Genomic DNA, 21940 nt, shown 5'->3' on the forward strand with positions numbered 1-21940 from the left:
ACTAGAAGTAGCTAGAGGCTTCACTCACTGGACTAGAAGTAGCAAGAGCCTTCACTCACTGGACTAGAAGTAGCAAGAGCCTTCACTCACTGGACTAGAAGTAGCAAGAGCCTTCACTCACTGGACTAGAAGTAGCAAGAGCCTTCACTCACTGGACTAGAAGTAGCAAGAGGCTTCACTCACTGGACTAGAAGTAGCAAGAGCCTTCACTCACTGGACTAGAAGTAGCAAGAGCCTTCACTCACTGGACTAGAAGTAGCAAGAGGCTTCACTCACTGGACTAGAAGTAGCAAGAGCCTTCACTCTCTGGACTAGAAGTAGCAAGAGGCTTCACTCACTGGACTAGAAGTAGCAAGAGCCTTCACTCACTGGACTAGAAGTAGCAAGAGCCTTCACTCTCTGGACTAGAAGTAGCTAGAGGCTTCACTCACTGGACTAGAAGTAGCAAGAGCCTTCACTCACTGGACTAGAAGTAGCAAGAGCCTTCACTCACTGGACTAGAAGTAGCAAGAGCCTTCACTCACTGGACTAGAAGTAGCAAGAGCCTTCACTCACTGGACTAGAAGTAGCAAGAGGCTTCACTCACTGGACTAGAAGTAGCAAGAGCCTTCACTCACTGGACTAGAAGTAGCAAGAGCCTTCACTCACTGGACTAGAAGTAGCAAGAGCCTTCACTCACTGGACTAGAAGTAGCAAGAGCCTTCACTCTCTGGACTAGAAGTAGCAAGAGCCTTCACTCACTGGACTAGAAGTAGCAAGAGCCTTCACTCACTGGACTAGAAGTAGCAAGAGCCTTCACTCACTGGACTAGAAGTAGCAAGAGCCTTCACTCACTGGACTAGAAGTAGCAAGAGCCTTCACTCACTGGACTAGAAGTAGCAAGAGCCTTCACTCACTGGACTAGAAGTAGCTAGAGGCTTCACTCTCTGGACTAGAAGTAGCTAGAGGCTTCACTCACTGGACTAGAAGTAGCTAGAGCCTTCACTCTCTGGACTAGAAGTAGCAAGAGCCTTCACTCAGTGGACTAGAAGTAGCAAGAGCCTTCACTCAGTGGACTAGAAGTAGCAAGAGCCTTCACTCAGTGGACTAGAAGTAGCAAGAGCCTTCACTCTCTGGACTAGAAGTAGCAAGAGCCTTCACTCAGTGGACTAGAAGTAGCAAGAGCCTTCACTCTCTGGACTAGAAGTAGCAAGAGCCTTCACTCACTGGACTAGAAGTAGCAAGAGCCTTCACTCACTGGACTAGAAGTAGCAAGAGCCTTCACTCTCTGGACTAGAAGTAGCAAGAGCCTTCACTCAGTGGACTAGAAGTAGCAAGAGCCTTCACTCTCTGGACTAGAAGTAGCAAGAGCCTTCACTCAGTGGACTAGAAGTAGCAAGAGCCTTCACTCTCTGGACTAGAAGTAGCAAGAGCCTTCACTCAGTGGACTAGAAGTAGCAAGAGCCTTCACTCACTGGACTAGAAGTAGCAAGAGCCTTCACTCACTGGACTAGAAGTAGCAAGAGCCTTCACTCACTGGACTAGAAGTAGCAAGAGCCTTCACTCAGTGGACTAGAAGTAGCAAGAGCCTTCACTCACTGGACTAGAAGTAGCAAGAGCCTTCACTCACTGGACTAGAAGTAGCAAGAGCCTTCACTCTCTGGACTAGAAGTAGCAAGAGCCTTCACTCACTGGACTAGAAGTAGCAAGAGCCTTCACTCACTGGACTAGAAGTAGCAAGAGCCATCACTCACTGGACTAGAAGTAGCAAGAGCCTTCACTCACTGGACTAGAAGTAGCAAGAGCCTTCACTCACTGGACTAGAAGTAGCAAGAGCCATCACTCACTGGACTAGAAGTAGCAAGAGCCTTCACTCTCTGGACTAGAAGTAGCAAGAGCCTTCACTCACTGGACTAGAAGTAGCAAGAGCCTTCACTCTCTGGACTAGAAGGCGCAATATCAACACAGCAACAAATGTATCAAAAACAGAGATTCCATGTTACAATGTGGCAGTAAAGATATGAGTGTGGCGGATAATTCTAGGTAGTCTACAAAGTAACCAACCCTGGTTTATGAACATCAGTAACGATGAGAGGCAACATTTCTGCCGTTATGGCAGCTATGGAAATATTTCTTACCACACCATTCCATAAGCGCCTTCGCCAATATAGGAGAGATTGTGGTAGCGAGGGCCGACATCGAAGGCCTGTCCTCGGACTAACTCAGCGCCAGATCCGGGGTTGGGGCCGCTGCCAGCACTGGCAGATACTGCTGCTGTCGCCATTGTGAAAACTAGCTGTATTTTTACACGTTCTCCACAGCCAGAAAGAAAGGGGAAATCCGAAAAGTCAACGCTGTAATAACGTTATACAACACAGTGAGACTTTATGAAGTCCTCAGTAATGGCGAAAGATAGTAAGAAAAGTAATTTGTCCGCTCCTCGGCGATATAACGTGTTCAAAGCCTGATTCCACTGACTGCAGTCTGCTAGCTACTGCAAGAGCATGGGTGTGTTCATTTACGCTGATTCTGTTGCGAAATGTTTGGTCTGTTGCAAAACCCTTTGCAACAGAAAGCGTTTACTCCCAACGCAAAACGTTTTGCAACGAAAACGAGAGCTTCTATTTGACAAAGTCAGGTAGGCCCCTCCCCGTTTCCTTCCGTTTGCTCTGTGTGCTTCTTACACGGTAAACGGTTTCCGTTGCAAGACGTAATGAATACACAGAGCTGGGCCGAGCCAGAGCTCGGCTGCTGCAGGAAATAACGGAGTGCGTCATGTGATCAAGGAGGCAAGACAAGATCGACAACCTCGCTGTGAGAAGATCTTCAACATCACCTGGATAAATCAAACTCATTATAACACAAATTACCTTTGTCTACAGATTAGGCCCATGGGGATGAAGATTACTAGGCACAACCCTTTAGGATAATATCAGATATTCTTACATGCAGGTCTATATTTATTGCATGACTGCAAAGTATAGATTGACATGATTTGCCTACAACCACTGTTGTCCATAATGAGTATGTATTATTGTGGATTATCATGATGATAATCTGAGTATGTATTATTGTGGATTATCATGATGATAATCTGAGTATGTATTATTGTGGATTATCATCATGATAATCTGAGTATGTTTTATTGTGGATTATCATGATGATAATCTGAGTATGTATTATTGTGGATTATCATCATGATAATCTGAGTATGTATTATTGTGGATTACCATGATGATAATCTGAGTATGTATTATTGTGGATTATCATGATGATAATCTGAGTATGTATTATTGTGGATTATCATGATGATAATCTGAGTATGTATTATTGTGGATTATCATGATGATAATCTGAGTATGTATTATTGTGGATTATCATCATGATAATCTGAGTATGTATTATTGTGGATTACCATGATGATAATCTGAGTATGTATTATTCTGGATTATCATGATGATAATCTGAGTATGTATTATTGTGGATTATCATCATGATAATCTGAGTATGTATTATTGTGGATTACCATGATGATAATCTGAGTATGTATTATTGTGGATTATCATGATGATAATCTGAGATTATTGAATCATTATGAGGGATTAATCTCCAATCTTCAGGTTGAGGCAGTTGGCAGTTCCTGGAGTGCGGTGCCAGGAAAATAACCTCTCACTCAACGTTAACAAAACAAAAGAGCTGATCACTCACATAAACGGTGTGGTGAAGAAGGCGCAACAGCGCCTCTTCAACCTCAGGAGGCTGAAGAAATTTGTATTGGCACCTAAAACTCTCACAAACTTTTACAGATGCACAATTGAGAGCATCCTGTCGGGCTATATCACCGTCTGGTACGGCAACTGTCCAACTCATCCCCGGTGGCAAACTACCTGCCATCCAGGACACCTACAGCACCCGATGTCACAGGAAGGCCAAAAAGATCATCAAGGACAACAACCACCCGAGCCACTGCCTGTTCACCCCGCTATCATCCAGAAGGCGAGGTCAGTACAGGTGCATCAAAACTGGAAACGAGAGACTGAAAAACAGCTTCTATCTCAAGGCCATCAGACTGTTAAACAGCCATCAGTAGCACATTAGAGGTTTGAAATCACTGGTCACTTTAATAATGTTGCATTACAATCTCATATGTATATACTCTATTCTACTGTATTTTAGTCTATGGCGCTCTGACATTGCTCGTCCAAATATTTATATATTCTAAATTCTAATCCTTTACTTAGATGTGTGTGTATTGTTGTGAAATTGTTAGATATTACTGCTTGAAAAACAAGCATTTCGTTACACCTGCAATAACATCTGCTAAACATGTGACAAATTACATTTGATTTTGATTGGGCATTGATCTTTTTTCTTACAGATCTCAGAGGGAAAACTATTACCACTTCAACCCAGATGACCCTGTTCAGAAACAGCACCTAGGTACGCCTACTTGAGAGGATTGGACAGGTATAACAAACACGGATGTAGCCCCACCCTCAAATATACACGGTGGAAGTTCTGCCATAGTGCTTATTATTCTCTCAGATCTATCACTATCTAGGACCTAGGCAGGGTCTCAGATCTACCACTATCTAGGAAGGGTCTATGGTTGTCTGAACAGTATAGTGGTCACAGAGAAAATGTGGCATTTTGTGCTGTCTGCGACTAAATTGGAAAACAAACATACAGGTAGAAGAATGAATGTGGTCAAAGTCACAGGTAGTGTGGTTGGTTGTGCGATGGTCATTATGGCCAAACAGTTCTATTCTTGTTTCATCAGACCAGAGGACATTTCTCCAAAAAGTACGATCTTTGTCCCCATGTGCAGTTGCAAACCATTGTCTGGCTTTTTTATGGCGGTTTTGGAGCAGTGGTTTCTTCCTTGCTGAGCGGCCTTTCAGGTTATGTCGATATAGGACTCATTTTACTGTGGATATAGATACTTTTGTACATGTTTCCTCCAGCATCTTCACAAGGTCCTTTGCTGTTGTTCTGCGATTGATTTGTACTTTTCACACCAAAGTACGTTCATCACTAGGAGACAGAACGCATCTCCTTCCTGAGCGGTATGACGGCTGCGTGGTCCCATGGTGTTTATACTTGCATACTATTGTTTGCACAGATGAACGTGGTACCTTCAGGTGTTTGGAAATTGCTCCCAAGGATGAACCAGACTTGTGGAGGTCTACAATTTTTTTTCTGAGGTCTTGGCTGATTTCTTTTGATTTTCCCATGATGTCAAGCAAAGAAGCACTGAGTTTGAAGGTAGGCCTTGAAAGACATCCACAGGTACACCTCCAACTGACTCAAATGATGTCAATTAGCCTATCAGAAGCTTCTAAAGCCATGACATAATTTTCTGGAATTTTCCAAGCTGTTTAAAGGCACAGTCAACTTAGTATATGTAAACTTCTGATCCACTGGAATTGTGATACAGTGAATTACAAGTGAAATAATCTGTCTGTAAACAATTATTAGAAAAATAACTTGTGTCATGCACAAAGTAGATGTCCTAACCAACTTGCCAAAACTATAGTTTGTTCACAAGAAATTTGTGGAGTGGTTGAAAAACGAGTTTTATTGACTCCAACCTAAGTGTATGTAAACTTCTGACTTCAACTGTATATAGGATGGTGTGTACAGACAGTAGTTAATAGGATGGTGTGTATAGACAGTAGTTATATAGGATGGTGTGTACAGACAGTAGTTATATAGGATGGTGTGTACAGACAGTAGTTATATAGGATGAGCCTTGACTAGAATACAGTATTATACATATGAAGTGGACAACAGTAGTTATATAGGATGAGCCTTGACTAGAATACAGTATATACATATGAAGTGGACAACAGTAGTTATATAGGATGAGCCTTGACTAGAATACAGTATGAAGTGGACAGCAGTAGTTATATAGGATGAACCAGCACTATAATACCGTATGAAGTGGACAGCAGTAGTTATATAGGATGAACCAGGACTAGAATACATTATATACATATGAAGTGGACAGCAGTAGTTATATAGGATGAGCCATGACTAGAATACAGTATTATACATATGAAGTGGACAGCAGTAGTTATATAGGATGAACCAGGACTAGAATACAGTATTATACATATGAAGTGGACAGCAGTAGTTATATAGGTTGAGCCATGACTAGAATACAGTATATACATATGAAGTGGACAGTAGTAGTTATATAGGATGAACCAGGACTAGAATACAGTATGACGTGAACAGCAGTAGTTATATAGGATGAACCAGGACTAGAATACAGTATTATACATATGAAGTGGACAGCAGTAGTTATATAGGATGAACCAGGACTAGAATACAGTATTATACATATGAAGTGGACAGCAGTAGTTATATAGGATGAACCAGGACTAGAATACAGTATTATACATATGAAGTGGGTAAAACAGTATGTAAACATTATTAAAGTGACCAGTGTTTAATGAGTATGTATATAGGGCGGCAGCCTCTAAGGTGCAGGGTAGAGTTCTGGGTGGTAGCCGGCTAGTAACAGTGTCTAAAGTTCAGGACAGGTTACTGGGTGGAGGCTGGATAGTGGTGACTATTTAACAGTCTGATGGCCTGGAGATTGAAGCTATTTTTCAGCCTCTCGGTCCCAGCTTCGATTCACCTGTACTGCCTCTGCCTTCTGATGGTACTGGGAGAACAGGCCGTTGCTCGGGTGGCTGAGGTCCTTGAGGATCTTCTTGGCCTTCCTGTGAGTGATGTCTGGAGTGCGTGTCTGTTTGTTGATCGTCTCCTGTTCGCCGCCATAAGTCAGGAAAGTGGTCGAATGGGTGAAGAGAGTCAATTCGTAGGTAGGCGAATTCCACCCGTGTAAACGTAATTTACCTAATGAGAGTCTCATTTCATTCAAGCACATTTGTTTCCACAACGGAGGAGGACGTGAGGAGTCGAGCAAAACTAATTGAGATTCTCCCCTATAGACGAGACCTTGGGACTCATGGCTGCATTTTACACAGGCAGCCCAATTCTGATGTTTTTTCTACGAATTAGTCTTTCGATCAATCACATCAGATCTTTTCACAGCAGCGCTTTTTTTCAAAGCTGATCTGATTGTTCAAAAGACCAATTAGTGAAGAAAATATCAGAATTGGGCTGCCCGTGTAAACTAATGGTGTAAAAGCATGAAGGCCTATAGTGTGCTGCTTGTCAGCAGAGGGCGCTAAAATATCAAACTATGAAAAACAATCTCAGCTGCATCAAATGTTTTTGTATTGAAATGTTAAGATGAATAACGGCAATTTTTTTATTGAATTATATAATAAGTCATGTTCTTACGTAAATAAGTATCCTACCTACTGTGTACTCTGATCTGCTCCTGTATATCTATATGTAAAATATATATATTCTCGGCATTATACAGGCCTCCTTTTTTTAAATATATGTTTTTTACTACATAAACACATATAACCCCGAATAAAGTTGTGTTTTAATGCATTTCGTTGGTGTAAAATGTTTTGGCAATGAGGTTTCTTTATGACAGTTATGCGTCACGTTTTGTTCACGTCATAGCCTGCACTGCGATTCTCTGAAGTTCTCCAGATACGGATTTTGTGGAGAGTAGACTGCAAAACTATAAAGAAAAACAGGAAGTTGCAGAAAATAAGTTATCTATTAAATCTTTCGTGTAAGAAAGAAGTGAACGAACTAAGTGTATATCCGTCATGCGCTGGTAGTTTGCTACGATATTGCTTTGGCACTGCTTTTTGGAAACGAGTCATATGAGTTTGCAGTGAAGATGGCCGAGGGGAGGCTGTCAATATCATCGTACCCTTTTCAGGATCCACAACTTTCACAAAGTTTGGACGCCACGGGGGACTCGGACAGAGTACATATTCAAGCTAAAAACCGACATGTTGCTGGCACCCCGGATGAGTCTTTCTCTCCGACGTCGGTCATTTATTTTAGAGGCGCTCAGTTCAGCGAACATCCGATTTGCAAAGACTGGACTGTCATCTCCCACTCCTGTTCAATATGAGTTCAATATCGAAAGAATGTCCAACAAAACGAAAAGTGAGTTTCAATAAATGTAATAATTTGGCTAACTAGTTAGCTAGTTGACCAGCAAAACAAGACCTTAGTTAGACCACACAGTTAACATTAGCCAACTATCTAGGTAACCTAGATAATCAAGCGATTTGATGCAATTTTGTCACAGATAACACGGTACTATAGATGGCTAGGTTACCTAGAGTCTATAGATGGCTAGGTTACCTAGAGTCTATAGATGGCTAGGTTACCTAGAGTCTATAGATGGCTAGGTTACCTAGAGTCTATAGATGGCTAGGTTACCTGGAGTCTATAGATGGCTAGGTTACCTGGAGTCTATAGATGGCTAGGTTACCTGGAGTCTATAGATGGCTAGGTTACCTAGAGTCTATAGATGGCTAGGTTACCTAGAGTCTATAGATGGCTAGGTTACCTAGAGTCTATAGATGGCTAGGTTACCTAGAGTCTATAGATGGCTAGGTTACCTAGAGTCTATAGATGGCTAGGTTACCTAGAGTCTATAGATGGCTAGGTTACCTAGAGTCTATAGATGGCTAGGTTACCTAGAGTCTATAGATGGCTAGGTTACCTAGAGTCTATAGATGGCTAGGTTACCTAGAGTCTATAGATGGCTAGGTTACCTAGAGTCTATAGATGGCTAGGTTACCTAGAGTCTATAGATGGCTAGGTTACCTGGAGTCTATAGATGGCTAGGTTACCTAGAGTCTATAGATGGCTAGGTTACCTAGAGTCTATAGATGGCTAGGTTACCTAGAGTCTATAGATGGCTAGGTTACCTAGAGTCTATAGATGGCTAGGTTACCTAGAGTCTATAGATGGCTAGGTTACCTAGAGTCTATAGATGGCTAGGTTACCTGGAGTCTATAGATGGCTAGGTTACCTAGAGTCTATAGATGGCTAGGTTACCTAGAGTCTATAGATGGCTAGGTTACCTAGAGTCTATAGATGGCTAGGTTACCTAGAGTCTATAGATGGCTAGGTTACCTAGAGTCTATAGATGGCTAGGTTACCTAGAGTCTATAGATGGCTAGGTTACCTGGAGTCTATAGATGGCTAGGTTACCTAGAGTCTATAGATGGCTAGGTTACCTAGAGTCTATAGATGGCTAGGTTACCTAGAGTCTATAGATGGCTAGGTTACCTAGAGTCTATAGATGGCTAGGTTACCTAGAGTCTATAGATGGCTAGGTTACCTAGAGTCTATAGATGGCTAGGTTACCTAGAGTCTATAGATGGCTAGGTTACCTAGAGTCTATAGATGGCTAGGTTACCTAGAGTCTATAGATGGCTAGGTTACCTAGAGTCTATAGATGGCTAGGTTACCTAGAGTCTATAGATGGCTAGGTTACCTGGAGTCTATAGATGGCTAGGTTACCTAGAGTCTATAGATGGCTAGGTTACCTAGAGTCTATAGATGGCTAGGTTACCTAGAGTCTATAGATGGCTAGGTTACCTAGAGTCTATAGATGGCTAGGTTACCTAGAGTCTATAGATGGCTAGGTTACCTAGAGTCTATAGATGGCTAGGTTACCTAGAGTCTATAGATGGCTAGGTTACCTGGAGTCTATAGATGGCTAGGTTACCTAGAGTCTATAGATGGCTAGGTTACCTAGAGTCTATAGATGGCTAGGTTACCTGGAGTCTATAGATGGCTAGGTTACCTAGAGTCTATAGATGGCTAGGTTACCTAGAGTCTATAGATGGCTAGGTTACCTAGAGTCTATAGATGGCTAGGTTACCTAGAGTCTATAGATGGCTAGGTTACCTAGAGTCTATAGATGGCTAGGTTACCTAGAGTCTATAGATGGCTAGGTTACCTAGAGTCTATAGATGGCTAGGTTACCTAGAGTCTATAGATGGCTAGGTTACCTAGAGTCTATAGATGGCTAGGTTACCTAGAGTCTATAGATGGCTAGGTTACCTAGAGTCAGGTGATTGATGAACACCTCTGGTCAGCTAATTCTGTGTCACCATGTCAGTAGTTGGTGATTTGATGCAGGCTCGATGTAGCTGGTTAGCTAGGTAGTCATGTTCGCTAGCTTGTTGTCTATGCTGGTTGTTTGTATACCTGATGTGTATAATGTAAGGGAACAATACATGTCATGGATAATATTTACAGAGTAGGTGAGCTCCATTCCTGAATGGCTGATCAGATTACATTTCAGCCTCAGAGGCGTTTTTGAGATCGAAGAGGACCACGTTTTGCAAATGTTTTGCTAATAATTGCTAGTGAGTTATTGCTCAGTTAAAGCAAATTTTTTGGTAATTAATGAGAATCCCTCCGCTGTGTGCATGACCGGCGGGTGTGCCAGTGGGCCGTTGCCAGAGGAGAGAGAGACATTTGCGCAGCAGGTAAACTGATACACAACAGACTAACTCGATAATCAGCCAAACTACAATGTTTTGAACGGTTCTCGCAATTTAACCATTAGCATTAATGTCATTGTCAAGTCCTATGTCCTAAAAAATATTCTAACATGCTGACAAGACTGGGTGTGCCATCGCACGCGTGTTGATTTTGTCCACCACACCAGACACGATCAGGACATGGAGGTTGCAATATCAAAACAAACTCTGAACCACCTATATTAATTGGGGGACAGGTCGAAAAGCATTAAACATTCATGTCAATTTAGCTGGCTAGCATGCTGTTGCTAGCTAATTTGTCCTGGGATATAAACATTGGGTTGTTATTTTACCTGAAATGCACAAGGTCCTCTAATCCACAGATAAAAGTTTTTTTTCTTTCTAGTAATCTCTCCTCCTTTAGTCTTCTTCTTCTTTGGACTTTAAATGGCGGTTGGCAACCAGCTTTAAGGTGCATCACTGCCTGGAGTGTGGCCCTCAGTTCAACTTTCAATCACCCATGTGGGTATATTCTCTTCAAAACCAATGAGATGGAAGAGGCGGGACTTGCAGCGCGTCATGCGTCAAAAATAATGTAAATTAGCACCTGGCCACGCAGGCGCTCTTGAGCAGTTTGGATGAAATTATTGAATAACATGTAAACTCAGCAAAAAAAGAAAGGTCCTTTCACTGTCAATTGTGTTTATTTTCAGCAAACTTAACATGTGTAAATATTTGTATGAACATTACAAGATTCAACAACTGAGACATAAACTGAACATGTTCCACAGACATGTGACTAACAGAAATGGAATAATGTGTCCCTGAACAAAGGAGGGGTCAAAATCAAAAGTAACAGTCAGTATCTGGTGTGGCCTCCTCCTCATGGACTGCACCAGATTTGCCATTTCTTGCTGTGAGATGTTACCCCACTCTTCCACCAAGGCACGTGCAAGTTCCTGGACATTTCTGGGGGGAATGGCCCTAGCCCTCACCCTCTGATCCAACAGGTCCCAAACGTGCTCAATGGGATTGAGATCCGGGCTCTTCGCTGGCCATGGCAGAACACTGACATTCCGGTCTTGCAGGAAATAACGAGCAGTATGGCTGGTGGTATTGTCATGCTGGAGGGTCATGTCAGGATGAGCCTTCATCCGTAAAGAGTGCCAGTGACCATCGACGGTGAGCATTTGCCCACTGAAGTCGGTTACGTCGCCAAACTGCAGTCAGGTCAAGACCCTGGTGAGGACGACGAGCTCGCAGATGAGCTTCCCCAAGACTGTGCAGAAATGATTTGGTTGTGCAAACCCACATTTTCGTCAGCTGTCTGTCTGAGACCAACCACCCAATCTCGCAGGTGAAGAAGCTGGATGTGGAGGTCCTGGGCTGGCGTGGTTACACGTGTTCTGTTGTTGTGAGGCTTTTGGACGTTCTGCCAAATTCTTTAAATGATGTTGGAGGTGGCTTATGGTAGAGCAATTAACATTCAATTCTCTGGCAAATGTTCCTGCAGTCAGCATGCCAATTGCACGCTCCCGCAACTTGAGACATCTGTGGCATTGTGTTGTGTGTCAAAACTGCACATTTTAGAGTGGCCTTTTATTGTACCCAGCACAAGGTGCACCTGTGTAGAAATCATGCTGTTGAATCAGCTTCTTGAAATGCCACACCTGTCAGGTGGATGGATTATCTTGGCAAAGGAGAAAAGCTCACTAACAGGGATGTTAACAAATTTCTCTAAAAAATTGAAAAGCGTTGGAGCATTTCTGGGATCTTTTATTTCAGCTCTTGAAACATGGGACCAACACTTTACATGCTGTGTTTATATTTTTGTCCAGTGTAGATAGACAGTGCATTCGGAAAGTATTCAGACCCCTTGAATTTTTCCACATTTTGTTACGTTACAGCCTTATTCTAAAATTGATTACATTTAGTTTCCCCCCCCTAATCGTTCTACACACACTACCCCATAATGACAAAGCAAAAACAGGTTTTTAGAAATTTTTGATAATTTATATTATTTTTTTTTAAACAGAAATATTTAATTTACATAAGTGTTCAGACCCTTTACTTAGTACTTTGTTGACGCACCTTTGGCAGCGATTACAGCCTCATCTTCCTGGGTATGACGATACAAGCTTGGCACACCTGTATTTGGCGAGTTTCTCCCATTCTTCTCTGCAGATCCTCTCAAGGTCTGTCAGGTTGGATGGGGAGGCATCGCTCCACAGGTATTTTCAGGTCTCTCCAGAGATGTTCGATTGGGTTCAAGTCCGGGCTCTGGCTGGGCCTCTCAAGGACATTCAGAGACTTGTCCTGAAGCCAGTCCTGCGTTGTCTTGGCTGTGTTTTTAGGGTCGTGAGGCCCTCAGCAGTCTTGAGCAGGTTTTCATCAAGGATCTCTGTACTTTTCTCCATCTTTCCCTCGATCCTGACTAGTCTCCCAGTCCTTGCCGCTGAAAAACATCCCCACAGCATGATGCTGCCACCACCATGCTTCACCGTTGGGATGTTGCCAGGTTTCCTCCAGACGTGACACTTGGCAATCAGGCCAAAGAGTTCAATCTTGTTTCTCCTGGTTTGAATCCTTTAGGTAAACTACAAGTGGGCTGTTGTGCCTTTTTTACTGAGGAGTGGCTTCCATCTGGCCATTCTACCATAAAGGCCTGATTGGTGTTGCCGAGATGGTTGTCCTTTTGGAAGGTTCTCACATACCCACAGAGGAACTCTGGAGCTCTGTCAGAGTGACTCGGTTGCTCAGTTTGGCCTGGCAACAAGCTCTAGGAAGAGTCTTGGTGGTTCCAAACATTCATTTAAGAATGATGGAGGCCGCTGTATTCTTGGGGACCTTCAATGCTGCAGAAATATTTTAGTACCCTTTACTTTATATTGTGTGTATTGTTGTGAAATTGTTAGATATTACTTGTTAGATACTACTGCACTGTTGGAGCTAGAAATACAAGCATTTCGCAACACCGGCAATAACATCTGCTAAACACGTGTATGTGACCAATAACATTTGATTTGAATTGAGATGGTTTGGGATGAGTTGGACCGTGGACTGAAGGAAAAGCAGCTAACAAGTGCTCAGCATATGTGGGAACTCCTTCAAGACTGTTGGAAAACTATTCCTCATGAAGCTGGCGGAGAGAATGCCAAGAGTTTGCAAAGCTGTCATCAAGGGAAAGAATCTACACTTTCTTGGTTACTACATGATTCCATATGTGTTATTTCATAGTTTTGATGTCTTCACTATTGTTCTACAATGTAGAAAATAGTAAAAATAAAGAAAAACCCTTGAATGAGGTGTTCTAAACCTTTTGACCGGTGGTGTAGTTGGTGTTTTGGTACAGGCTAGATGTAGCTGGATGGTCTGACCGAGCTCTAGAGTTCCTCTGTGGAGATGGGAGAACCTTCCAGAAGGACAACCATCTCTCTTCAGCACTCAGTGCAACAAAAAAAAGTGTCACCTTTTTGGTCCCTCAGCAGTTTGCATCCCTGTATTATATAAAATATAGAACTGAATGGCATGGCAGCACTATGAGGTAAAATAAAGAACTGAACTGTGTGGCAGCACTATGAGGTAAAATAAAGAACTAGAAATGCTGTAAATGAGCCTAATGCCTAGGCTTTTGCTCAGCAGGCTAATTGATTTGTGACCTGCAGATCTGGGTTCATTATTGTCATTATTATTATAGTATTATTACTCAGTTGTTACATCAGTGTGAAATGTAATTTCCCTGCGGTCTACAACAATGCATGCGTTATTTTTTATTTAACTAGGTAAGTCATTGAGAACAACTTATTTTACTTAATACATGACCAAGAGATACCAATGTTTCAATACTTGTCCTAAAAACATTAGATGTTGTAGGCTGATTGAACAAATAGTTAATGTCCAGTGCTTTAATACAGGGGAGTTGTAGTGCCTGTTAAGTGGTGGTTCTCAGTTCAGTGTTTTGATTAATATTCCTTCCCAACCAGGAAATCTGGCTGATGCCAGAAAGAAAGATGAAGCTCTCCCTCCCTGCAACAAAGCAACATCTTTTTAACGCACCATCTGGTCACGTGAGACTGATCTGTTACCCAGCAAGCTCTTTATCAGGCAGCCATCTTGGTGTCTGTCATAGGAGCAGCGACTCACTGCCTGCTCACAGCCTACTCTGAGCTAGCCGAGCGAGAGGAGAGGCAGAGCCCATCAGAGGAGAGCGTGGTTATCCCAGTACCCAGACCGCACCGCGCTGCATAGACGCACAGAGGAGAGGGCAGGGCTGCAGCCTTTGTTGAGACAGATATACGGTGGCTTTTTTTCCTTACTCATCTGTAAAGGGAGGAGAGCGTGAAGGGGGAGGAATAACAAACACAGCATCCATCCAGTCTCCTCTTTTCTCTCTTTGTTTTCAGCACATAGAGACGGCCTTTTGCGTTGCCTTTCTGAAGAGAGCTGCGTTGTTTCCATTCGTCTCCCAGCCCTCCTATTCGCTGAGTCATCATGGCAGAGCTGATGGCCCAGACCGACGCCCCGACTCCCACCACCGACAAGATCACGCAGGCCGCCCGGGAGACCATCTACCTGTGTAACTTCCGCGTGTCGGTGGACGGAGAATGGCTCTGTCTCAGGGAGCTGAACGACATCTCCCTCACCCCAGACCCAGAGCCAGCCCACGAAGGTACAGATAGGGCTGAGGCTGACCTAGTCTAGGAGGATGGGGAGCGTCGGGGGTGGGTGGATGGAGCCCTGTTCAGGAGGATGCTGTGGTAATGTAGTTACATCATTGGTTCTCAGCGCTTGGTAACCCACTGATTTAACTCCATGATTACAAGAGTGTCTAGCAGGGAGGAGGGCTGGGATGTAGACACTCAGGATATCCTCTCTCCCATCCTGCCTCCATACAGTAACGATGCAGACCAGTGTTTTCGATGCAGTCATTTAGCTGTGGCACTACACCACAGCACACTTTGAAGATGCTAGAACAGTCCACGTTCTACTTTTCCTCTACAAACAAAAGGAGTAATGACTAGACAAATCAGACAACACCATAGAATAGTTGAAATATTAACTTAATATGAATAAAAATATATACGTAACATGTAAAGTTTCATAAGCTGAATAAAATATCCCAGAAATGTTCCATACGCACAAAAAGCTTATTTTCTCTTAACATTTTGTGCACAAATGTGTTTACATCCCTGTTAGTGAGCATTTCTCCTTTGCCAAGATAATGCCAAGATAATCCATCCACCTGACAGGTGTGGTATATCAAGAATCTGATTAAACAGCATGATCGTTACACAGGTGCACCTTGTGCTGGGGACAATAAAAGGCCACTCTAAAATGTGCAATTTTGTCACACAACACAATTTCACAGATGTCTCAAGTTTTGAGGGAGTGTGCAATTGGCATGCTGACTACAGAATGTCCACCAGAGCTGTTTATTTTTTTAATTTAATCTTTCTTTAACTAGGCAAGTCAGTTAAGAACAAATTCTTATTTACAATGATGAAACCTGGACGACGCTGGGCCAATTGTGCGCCGTCGTTTTAGAGAATATGGCTGTATGGCCAACCGGCCTCACACACGCCAGCCCAGGACCTCCACATCCGGGTTCTTCACCTGCGGGATCGTCTGAGACCAGCCACCCACGCGGACAGCTGGTGACACTGTGGGTTTGTCTGAGACCACCCACGTGGACAGCTGGTGACACTGTGGGTTTGTCTGAGACCACCCACGTGGACAGCTGGTGACACTATGGGTTTGTCTGAGACCACCCACGCGGACAGCTGGTGACACTATGGGTTTGTCTGAGACCACCCACGCGGACAGCTGGTGACACTATGGGTTTGTCTGAGACCACCCACGCGGACAGCTGGTGACACTATGGGTTTGTCTGAGACCACCCACGCGGACAGCTGGTGACACTGTGGGTTTGTCTGAGACCATCCACCCACGCGGACAGCTGGTGACACTGTGGGTTTGTCTGAGACCATCCACCCACGCGGACAGCTGGTGACACTGTGGGTTTGTCTGAGACCAGCCACCCACGCGGACAGCTGGTGACACTGTGGGTTTGTCTGAGACCAGCCACCCACGCGGACAGCTGGTGACACTGTGGGTTTGTCTGAGACCACCCACGCGGACAGCTGGTGACACTATGGGTTTGTCTGAGACCACCCACCCACGTGGACAGCTGGGGACACTATGGGTTTGTCTGAGACCACCCACGCGGACAGCTGGTGACACTGTGGGTTTGTCTGAGACCATCCACCCACGCGGACAGCTGGTGACACTATGGGTTTGTCTGAGACCATCCACCCACGCGGACAGCTGGTGACACTATGGGTTTGTCTGAGACCACCCACCCACGCGGACAGCTGGTGACACTGTGGGTTTGTCTGAGACCACCCACGCGGACAGCTGGTGACACTATGGGTTTGTCTGAGACCATCCACCCACGCGGACAGCTGGTGACACTGTGGGTTTGTCTGAGACCACCCACGCGGACAGCTGGTGACACTATGGGTTTGTCTGAGACCACCCACGCGGACAGCTGGTGACACTGTGGGTTTGTCTGAGACCACCCACGCGGACAGCTGGTGACACTGTGGGTTTGTCTGAGACCAGCCACCCACGTGGACAGCTGGTGACACTGTGGGTTTGTCTGAGACCACCCACGCGGACAGCTGGTGACACTGTGGGTTTGTCTGAGACCAGCCACCCACGCGGACAGCTGGTGACACTGTGGGTTTGTCTGAGACCAGCCACCCACGTGGACAGCTGGTGACACTGTGGGTTTGTCTGAGACCACCCACGCGGACAGCTGGTGACACTGTGGGTTTGTCTGAGACCAGCCACCCACGCGGACAGCTGGTGACACTGTGGGTTTGTCTGAGACCAGCCACCCACGTGGACAGCTGGTGACACTGTGGGTTTGTCTGAGACCACCCACGCGGACAGCTGGTGACACTGTGGGTTTGTCTGAGACCATCCACCCACGCGGACAGCTGGTGACACTGTGGGTTTGTCTGAGACCATCCACCCACGCGGACAGCTGGTGACACTGTGGGTTTGTCTGAGACCAGCCACCCACGCGGACAGCTGGTGACACTGTGGGTTTGTCTGAGACCAGCCACCCACGCGGACAGCTGGTGACACTGTGGGTTTGTCTGAGACCACCCACGCGGACAGCTGGTGACACTATGGGTTTGTCTGAGACCACCCACCCACGTGGACAGCTGGTGACACTATGGGTTTGTCTGAGACCACCCACGCGGACAGCTGGTGACACTGTGGGTTTGTCTGAGACCATCCACCCACGCGGACAGCTGGTGACACTATGGGTTTGTCTGAGACCATCCACCCACGCGGACAGCTGGTGACACTGTGGGTTTGTCTGAGACCACCCACGCGGACAGCTGGTGACACTATGGGTTTGTCTGAGACCACCCACCCACGCGGACAGCTGGTGACACTGTGGGTTTGTCTGAGACCACCCACGCGGACAGCTGGTGACACTATGGGTTTGTCTGAGACCATCCACCCACGCGGACAGCTGGTGACACTGTGGGTTTGTCTGAGACCACCCACGCGGACAGCTGGTGACACTATGGGTTTGTCTGAGACCACCCACGCGGACAGCTGGTGACACTGTGGGTTTGTCTGAGACCACCCACGCGGACAGCTGGTGACACTGTGGGTTTGTCTGAGACCAGCCACCCACGTGGACAGCTGGTGACACTGTGGGTTTGTCTGAGACCACCCACGCGGACAGCTGGTGACACTGTGGGTTTGTCTGAGACCAGCCACCCACGCGGACAGCTGGTGACACTGTGGGTTTGTCTGAGACCAGCCACCCACGTGGACAGCTGGTGACACTGTGGGTTTGTCTGAGACCACCCACGTGGACAGCTGGTGACACTGTGGGTTTGTCTGAGACCAGCCACCCACGTGGACAGCTGGTGACACTATGGGTTTGTCTGAGACCAGCCACCCACGTGGACAGCTGGTGACACTGTGGGTTTGTCTGAGACCACCCACGCGGACAGCTGGTGACACTGTGGGTTTGTCTGAGACCAGCCACCCACGCGGACAGCTGGTGACACTGTGGGTTTGTCTGAGACCAGCCACCCACGTGGACAGCTGGTGACACTGTGGGTTTGTCTGAGACCAGCCACCCACGTGGACAGCTGGTGACACTGTGGGTTTGTCTGAGACCACCCACGCGGACAGCTGGTGACACTGTGGGTTTGTCTGAGACCAGCCACCCACGTGGACAGCTGGTGACACTGTGGGTTTGTCTGAGACCACCCACGTGGACAGCTGGTGACACTGTGGGTTTGTCTGAGACCAGCCACCCACGTGGACAGCTGGTGACACTGTGGGTTTGTCTGAGACCAGCCACCCACGTGGACAGCTGGTGACACTGTGGGTTTGTCTGAGACCAGCCACCCACGTGGACAGCTGGTGACACTGTGGGTTTGTCTGGGACCACCCACGTGGACAGCTGGTGACACTGTGGGTTTGTCTGAGACCAGCCACCCACGTGGACAGCTGGTGACACTATGGGTTTGTCTGAGACCACCCACGCGGACAGCTGGTGACACTGTGGGTTTGTCTGAGACCACCCACGCGGACAGCTGGTGACACTATGGGTTTGGACAACTGAAGAATTTCTGCACAAAGTGTCAGAAACCGTCTCAGGGAAGCTCGTCGTCTTGACCTGACTGTAGTTCAGCATCGTAACTGACTCCAGTGGGCTCACCTCGATGGCCATTGGCACACTGGATAGGTGTGCTGTTCACAGATTAATCCCGGTTTCAACTGTTTGAGATGCTCTGGATCGACGTGTACGACAGCATGTTCCAGTTCAAAGTGCTGTACAGAAACCCAGCCTAAATAGTGTCCAAAGCTGTCATCAAGGCCAAGGGTGGCTACTTTGAAGAAATCTTTCTTCTCAAATATATTTTGATTTGTTTAACACTTTTTTGCTTACTACATGATTCCATATGATTCCATATGTGTTATTTCATAGTTTTGATGTCTTCACTATTATTCTACAATGTAGAAAATAAGTGAAAAATAAAGAAAAACCCTTGAATGAGTAGGTGTGTCCAAACTTTTGACTGGTAATGTGTATCTGGCTGAGTGGAAAGCTGTCAGGTTTCTTGACTTTTTTTACATACATTTTTTATCATGCCGAAATAAACCCAAATGTATTATCATTCGCTGGTCTTTGCATTGGGAGCTTTTCACTGCAAGGTTGGCCTAAATACAACATCTACTTGATCAGACGGGTCCATGTTATGACACCAACCATCTCAGATTGTACTGAAATTGTTTCCGTAGTTAGAAACATAAGATACGTTTTCTGGGAACATTTTTGTTCAAATATATTCTTCTCTTTCTATTAAGCTAATTGATTGAAGCCAAATTGGCAACTTTTAAATGTATTTGTAGCGTTCATTTAATATTCAATAATGTGCTGTTGACGTTCAGAATGGTCTTCTTTCGTCACCTTTTACAACTGTAGTGTGATAATTATAATAATAATAATTAAATCGAGTCTTGGCAGATTTTGGATTCCATTTTTTTTGTTGATTTTTGTAAAGCAGGAAGCTGCCCTGTGTGATTGTAGCCTAATATTCCTGTCAACCTTGAATGATGCAAAATAAACCATGTCATTGTGTATTATTTTCAGCCCATAGACAATTATAAGGTAATCGTTTGGCTAGGTAGCGCTATTTTAGTTCAAGGACGTCTTAACATTGAGGCCTATGTCCTTGTTTACCCTTCCTTGATGTTACTTTGGTTACCACACATGGTATTAGTATGCATGACGACAGTATCCCTCTCTTCTCTTTCTTTTCCATCGCAAACGAAGACTCAGGAGGATTTCATAGATTTGGTGAAGTACCCTTTCATCCTCCCAAACCTTCATCCTCCCAAACCTGCACCTTCATCCTCCCAAACATGCACCATCATCCTCCCAAACCTTCATCCTCCCAAACCTGCACCATCATCCTCCTGGGCTCATTTCTCACCACCTTGACATCTGGTCCCAGTTCACTCCGTTCCCCTTGGACCCTTCAATGTTTTTAGATATAAGCAGTATAGTGGTGACCCTTTTCACCATATTGCTTCCACAGGCCCAAGGGGAAGGGATCTGATTACTAATCGGTTGTGTGTCCCTGCTTTGCGGTGATCTCAAAGCTTTTTGCCACACTGGTGTGTTTGGCATGGCCATCTGTTCAATTTACCCACCCTGGCTGTCTGTGTGGCCATCATCCAATCTACAGCATGGATTGGCCTGTGGCTGTGTGTGGCCATCCAATCTACAGCATGGATTGGCCTGTGGCTGTGTGTGGCCATCCAATCTACAGCATGGATTGGCCTGTGGCTGTGTGGCCATCATCCAATCTACAGCATGGATTGGCCTGTGGCTGTGTGGCCATCATCCAATCTACAGCATGGATTGGCCTGTGGCTGTGTGGCCATCATCCAATCTACAGCATGGATTGGCCTGTGGCTGTGTGGCCATCATCCAATCTACAGCATGGATTGGTCTGTGGCTGTGTGGCCATCATCCAATCTACAGCATGGATTGGCCTGTGGCTGTGTGTGGCCATCCAATCTACAGCATGGATTGGCCTGTGGCTGTGTGGCCATCATCCAATCTACAGCATGGATTGGCCTGTGGCTGTGTGGCCATCCAATCTACAGCATGGATTGGCCTGTGGCTGTGTGGCCATCCAATCTACAGCATGGATTGGCCTGTGGCTGTGTGTGGCCATCCAATCTACAGCATGGATTGGCCTGTGGCTGTGTGTGGCCATCCAATCTACAGCATGGATTGGCCTGTGGCTGTGTGTGGCTATCCAATCTACAGCATGGATTGGCCTGTGGCTGTGTGTGGCCATCCAATCTACAGCATGGATTGGCCTGTGGCTGTGTGTGGCTATCCAATCTACAGCATGGATTGGCCTGTGCAACACAACACCTCAACATGACTGCTGCTCCTTCCATTTTGCCACCTTCTTTCTGACTCCCCTCTTCTGTGTGGTTGATATTCCAGGAACCTGTTCTGTTGCTTCAGTCCCTTTTTGTTTCCTGGTTTCCTGGCAAATACACTGCTGCTGCTAGGCCTGTTGGGTGGAGCTCGGTGCTCTGTGCCAGTTTAACCTCACTGCCTCTCCACAAAGCTGCAAAACCTCTTCCATCCACTGCCTCTGGAAAAATGCACCAGAACTTTCCTGTTCATAGGATCTGTAAATAGTTTACAGGTGTGCTGCTCTGCAGTTATCCTATAGCCTATCTACACTCAACAAAAATATAAACGCAACATGTAAAGTGTTGGTCCCGTGTTTCATGAGCTGAAATAAGATCCCAGAAATGTTCCATACGAACAAAGCTTATTTCTCTCAAATTTTGTGCACAAATTTGTTTACATCCCTGTTAGTGAGCATTTCTCATTTGCCAAGATAATCCATCCACCTGACAGGTGTGGCATATCAAGAATCTGATTAAACAGCATGATCACTACACAGGTGCACCTGGTGCTGGGGACAATACAA

General features: G+C 45.4%; 2 protein-coding genes across 11 annotated transcripts in view; one reads left to right on the forward strand and one right to left on the reverse strand.

Annotated features, from left to right (window-relative positions):
* LOC139577360 (mitogen-activated protein kinase 1) overlaps window positions 1–2542 on the reverse strand; it is a 73201-nt gene extending 70659 nt beyond the window's left edge. Inside the window, exon 1 of the mRNA XM_071404419.1 lies at window positions 2118–2542. Within this exon, the coding sequence (XP_071260520.1) occupies window positions 2118–2263 (146 nt within the window). The 5' untranslated portion in view covers window positions 2264–2542. The remainder of the gene's footprint in view (window positions 1–2117) is intronic.
* A 4984-nt stretch (window positions 2543–7526) lies between these two features.
* LOC139577361 (protein RUFY3-like) overlaps window positions 7527–21940 on the forward strand; it is a 102223-nt gene continuing 87809 nt past the window's right edge. For 2 of the 10 annotated variants that reach the window (XR_011675261.1, XM_071404428.1), the window contains exons 1-2: window positions 14472–15042; window positions 20251–20274. Coding sequence is in view for 9 of the 10 variants with exons in the window: in XM_071404428.1 (XP_071260529.1) it covers window positions 14865–15042; window positions 20251–20274 (202 nt within the window). In the remaining variant the exon portion in view is untranslated. Of the gene's footprint in view, window positions 8032–14463; window positions 15043–20250; window positions 20275–21940 lie in introns of those variants that run through there. The other 8 variants (XM_071404422.1, XM_071404421.1, XM_071404420.1 and 5 more) reach the window with 8 other exon arrangements.

The sequence above is a fragment of the Salvelinus alpinus genome, chromosome 5, assembly GCF_045679555.1.
Source record: "Salvelinus alpinus chromosome 5, SLU_Salpinus.1, whole genome shotgun sequence".
NCBI lineage: Eukaryota > Metazoa > Chordata > Actinopteri > Salmoniformes > Salmonidae > Salvelinus > Salvelinus alpinus.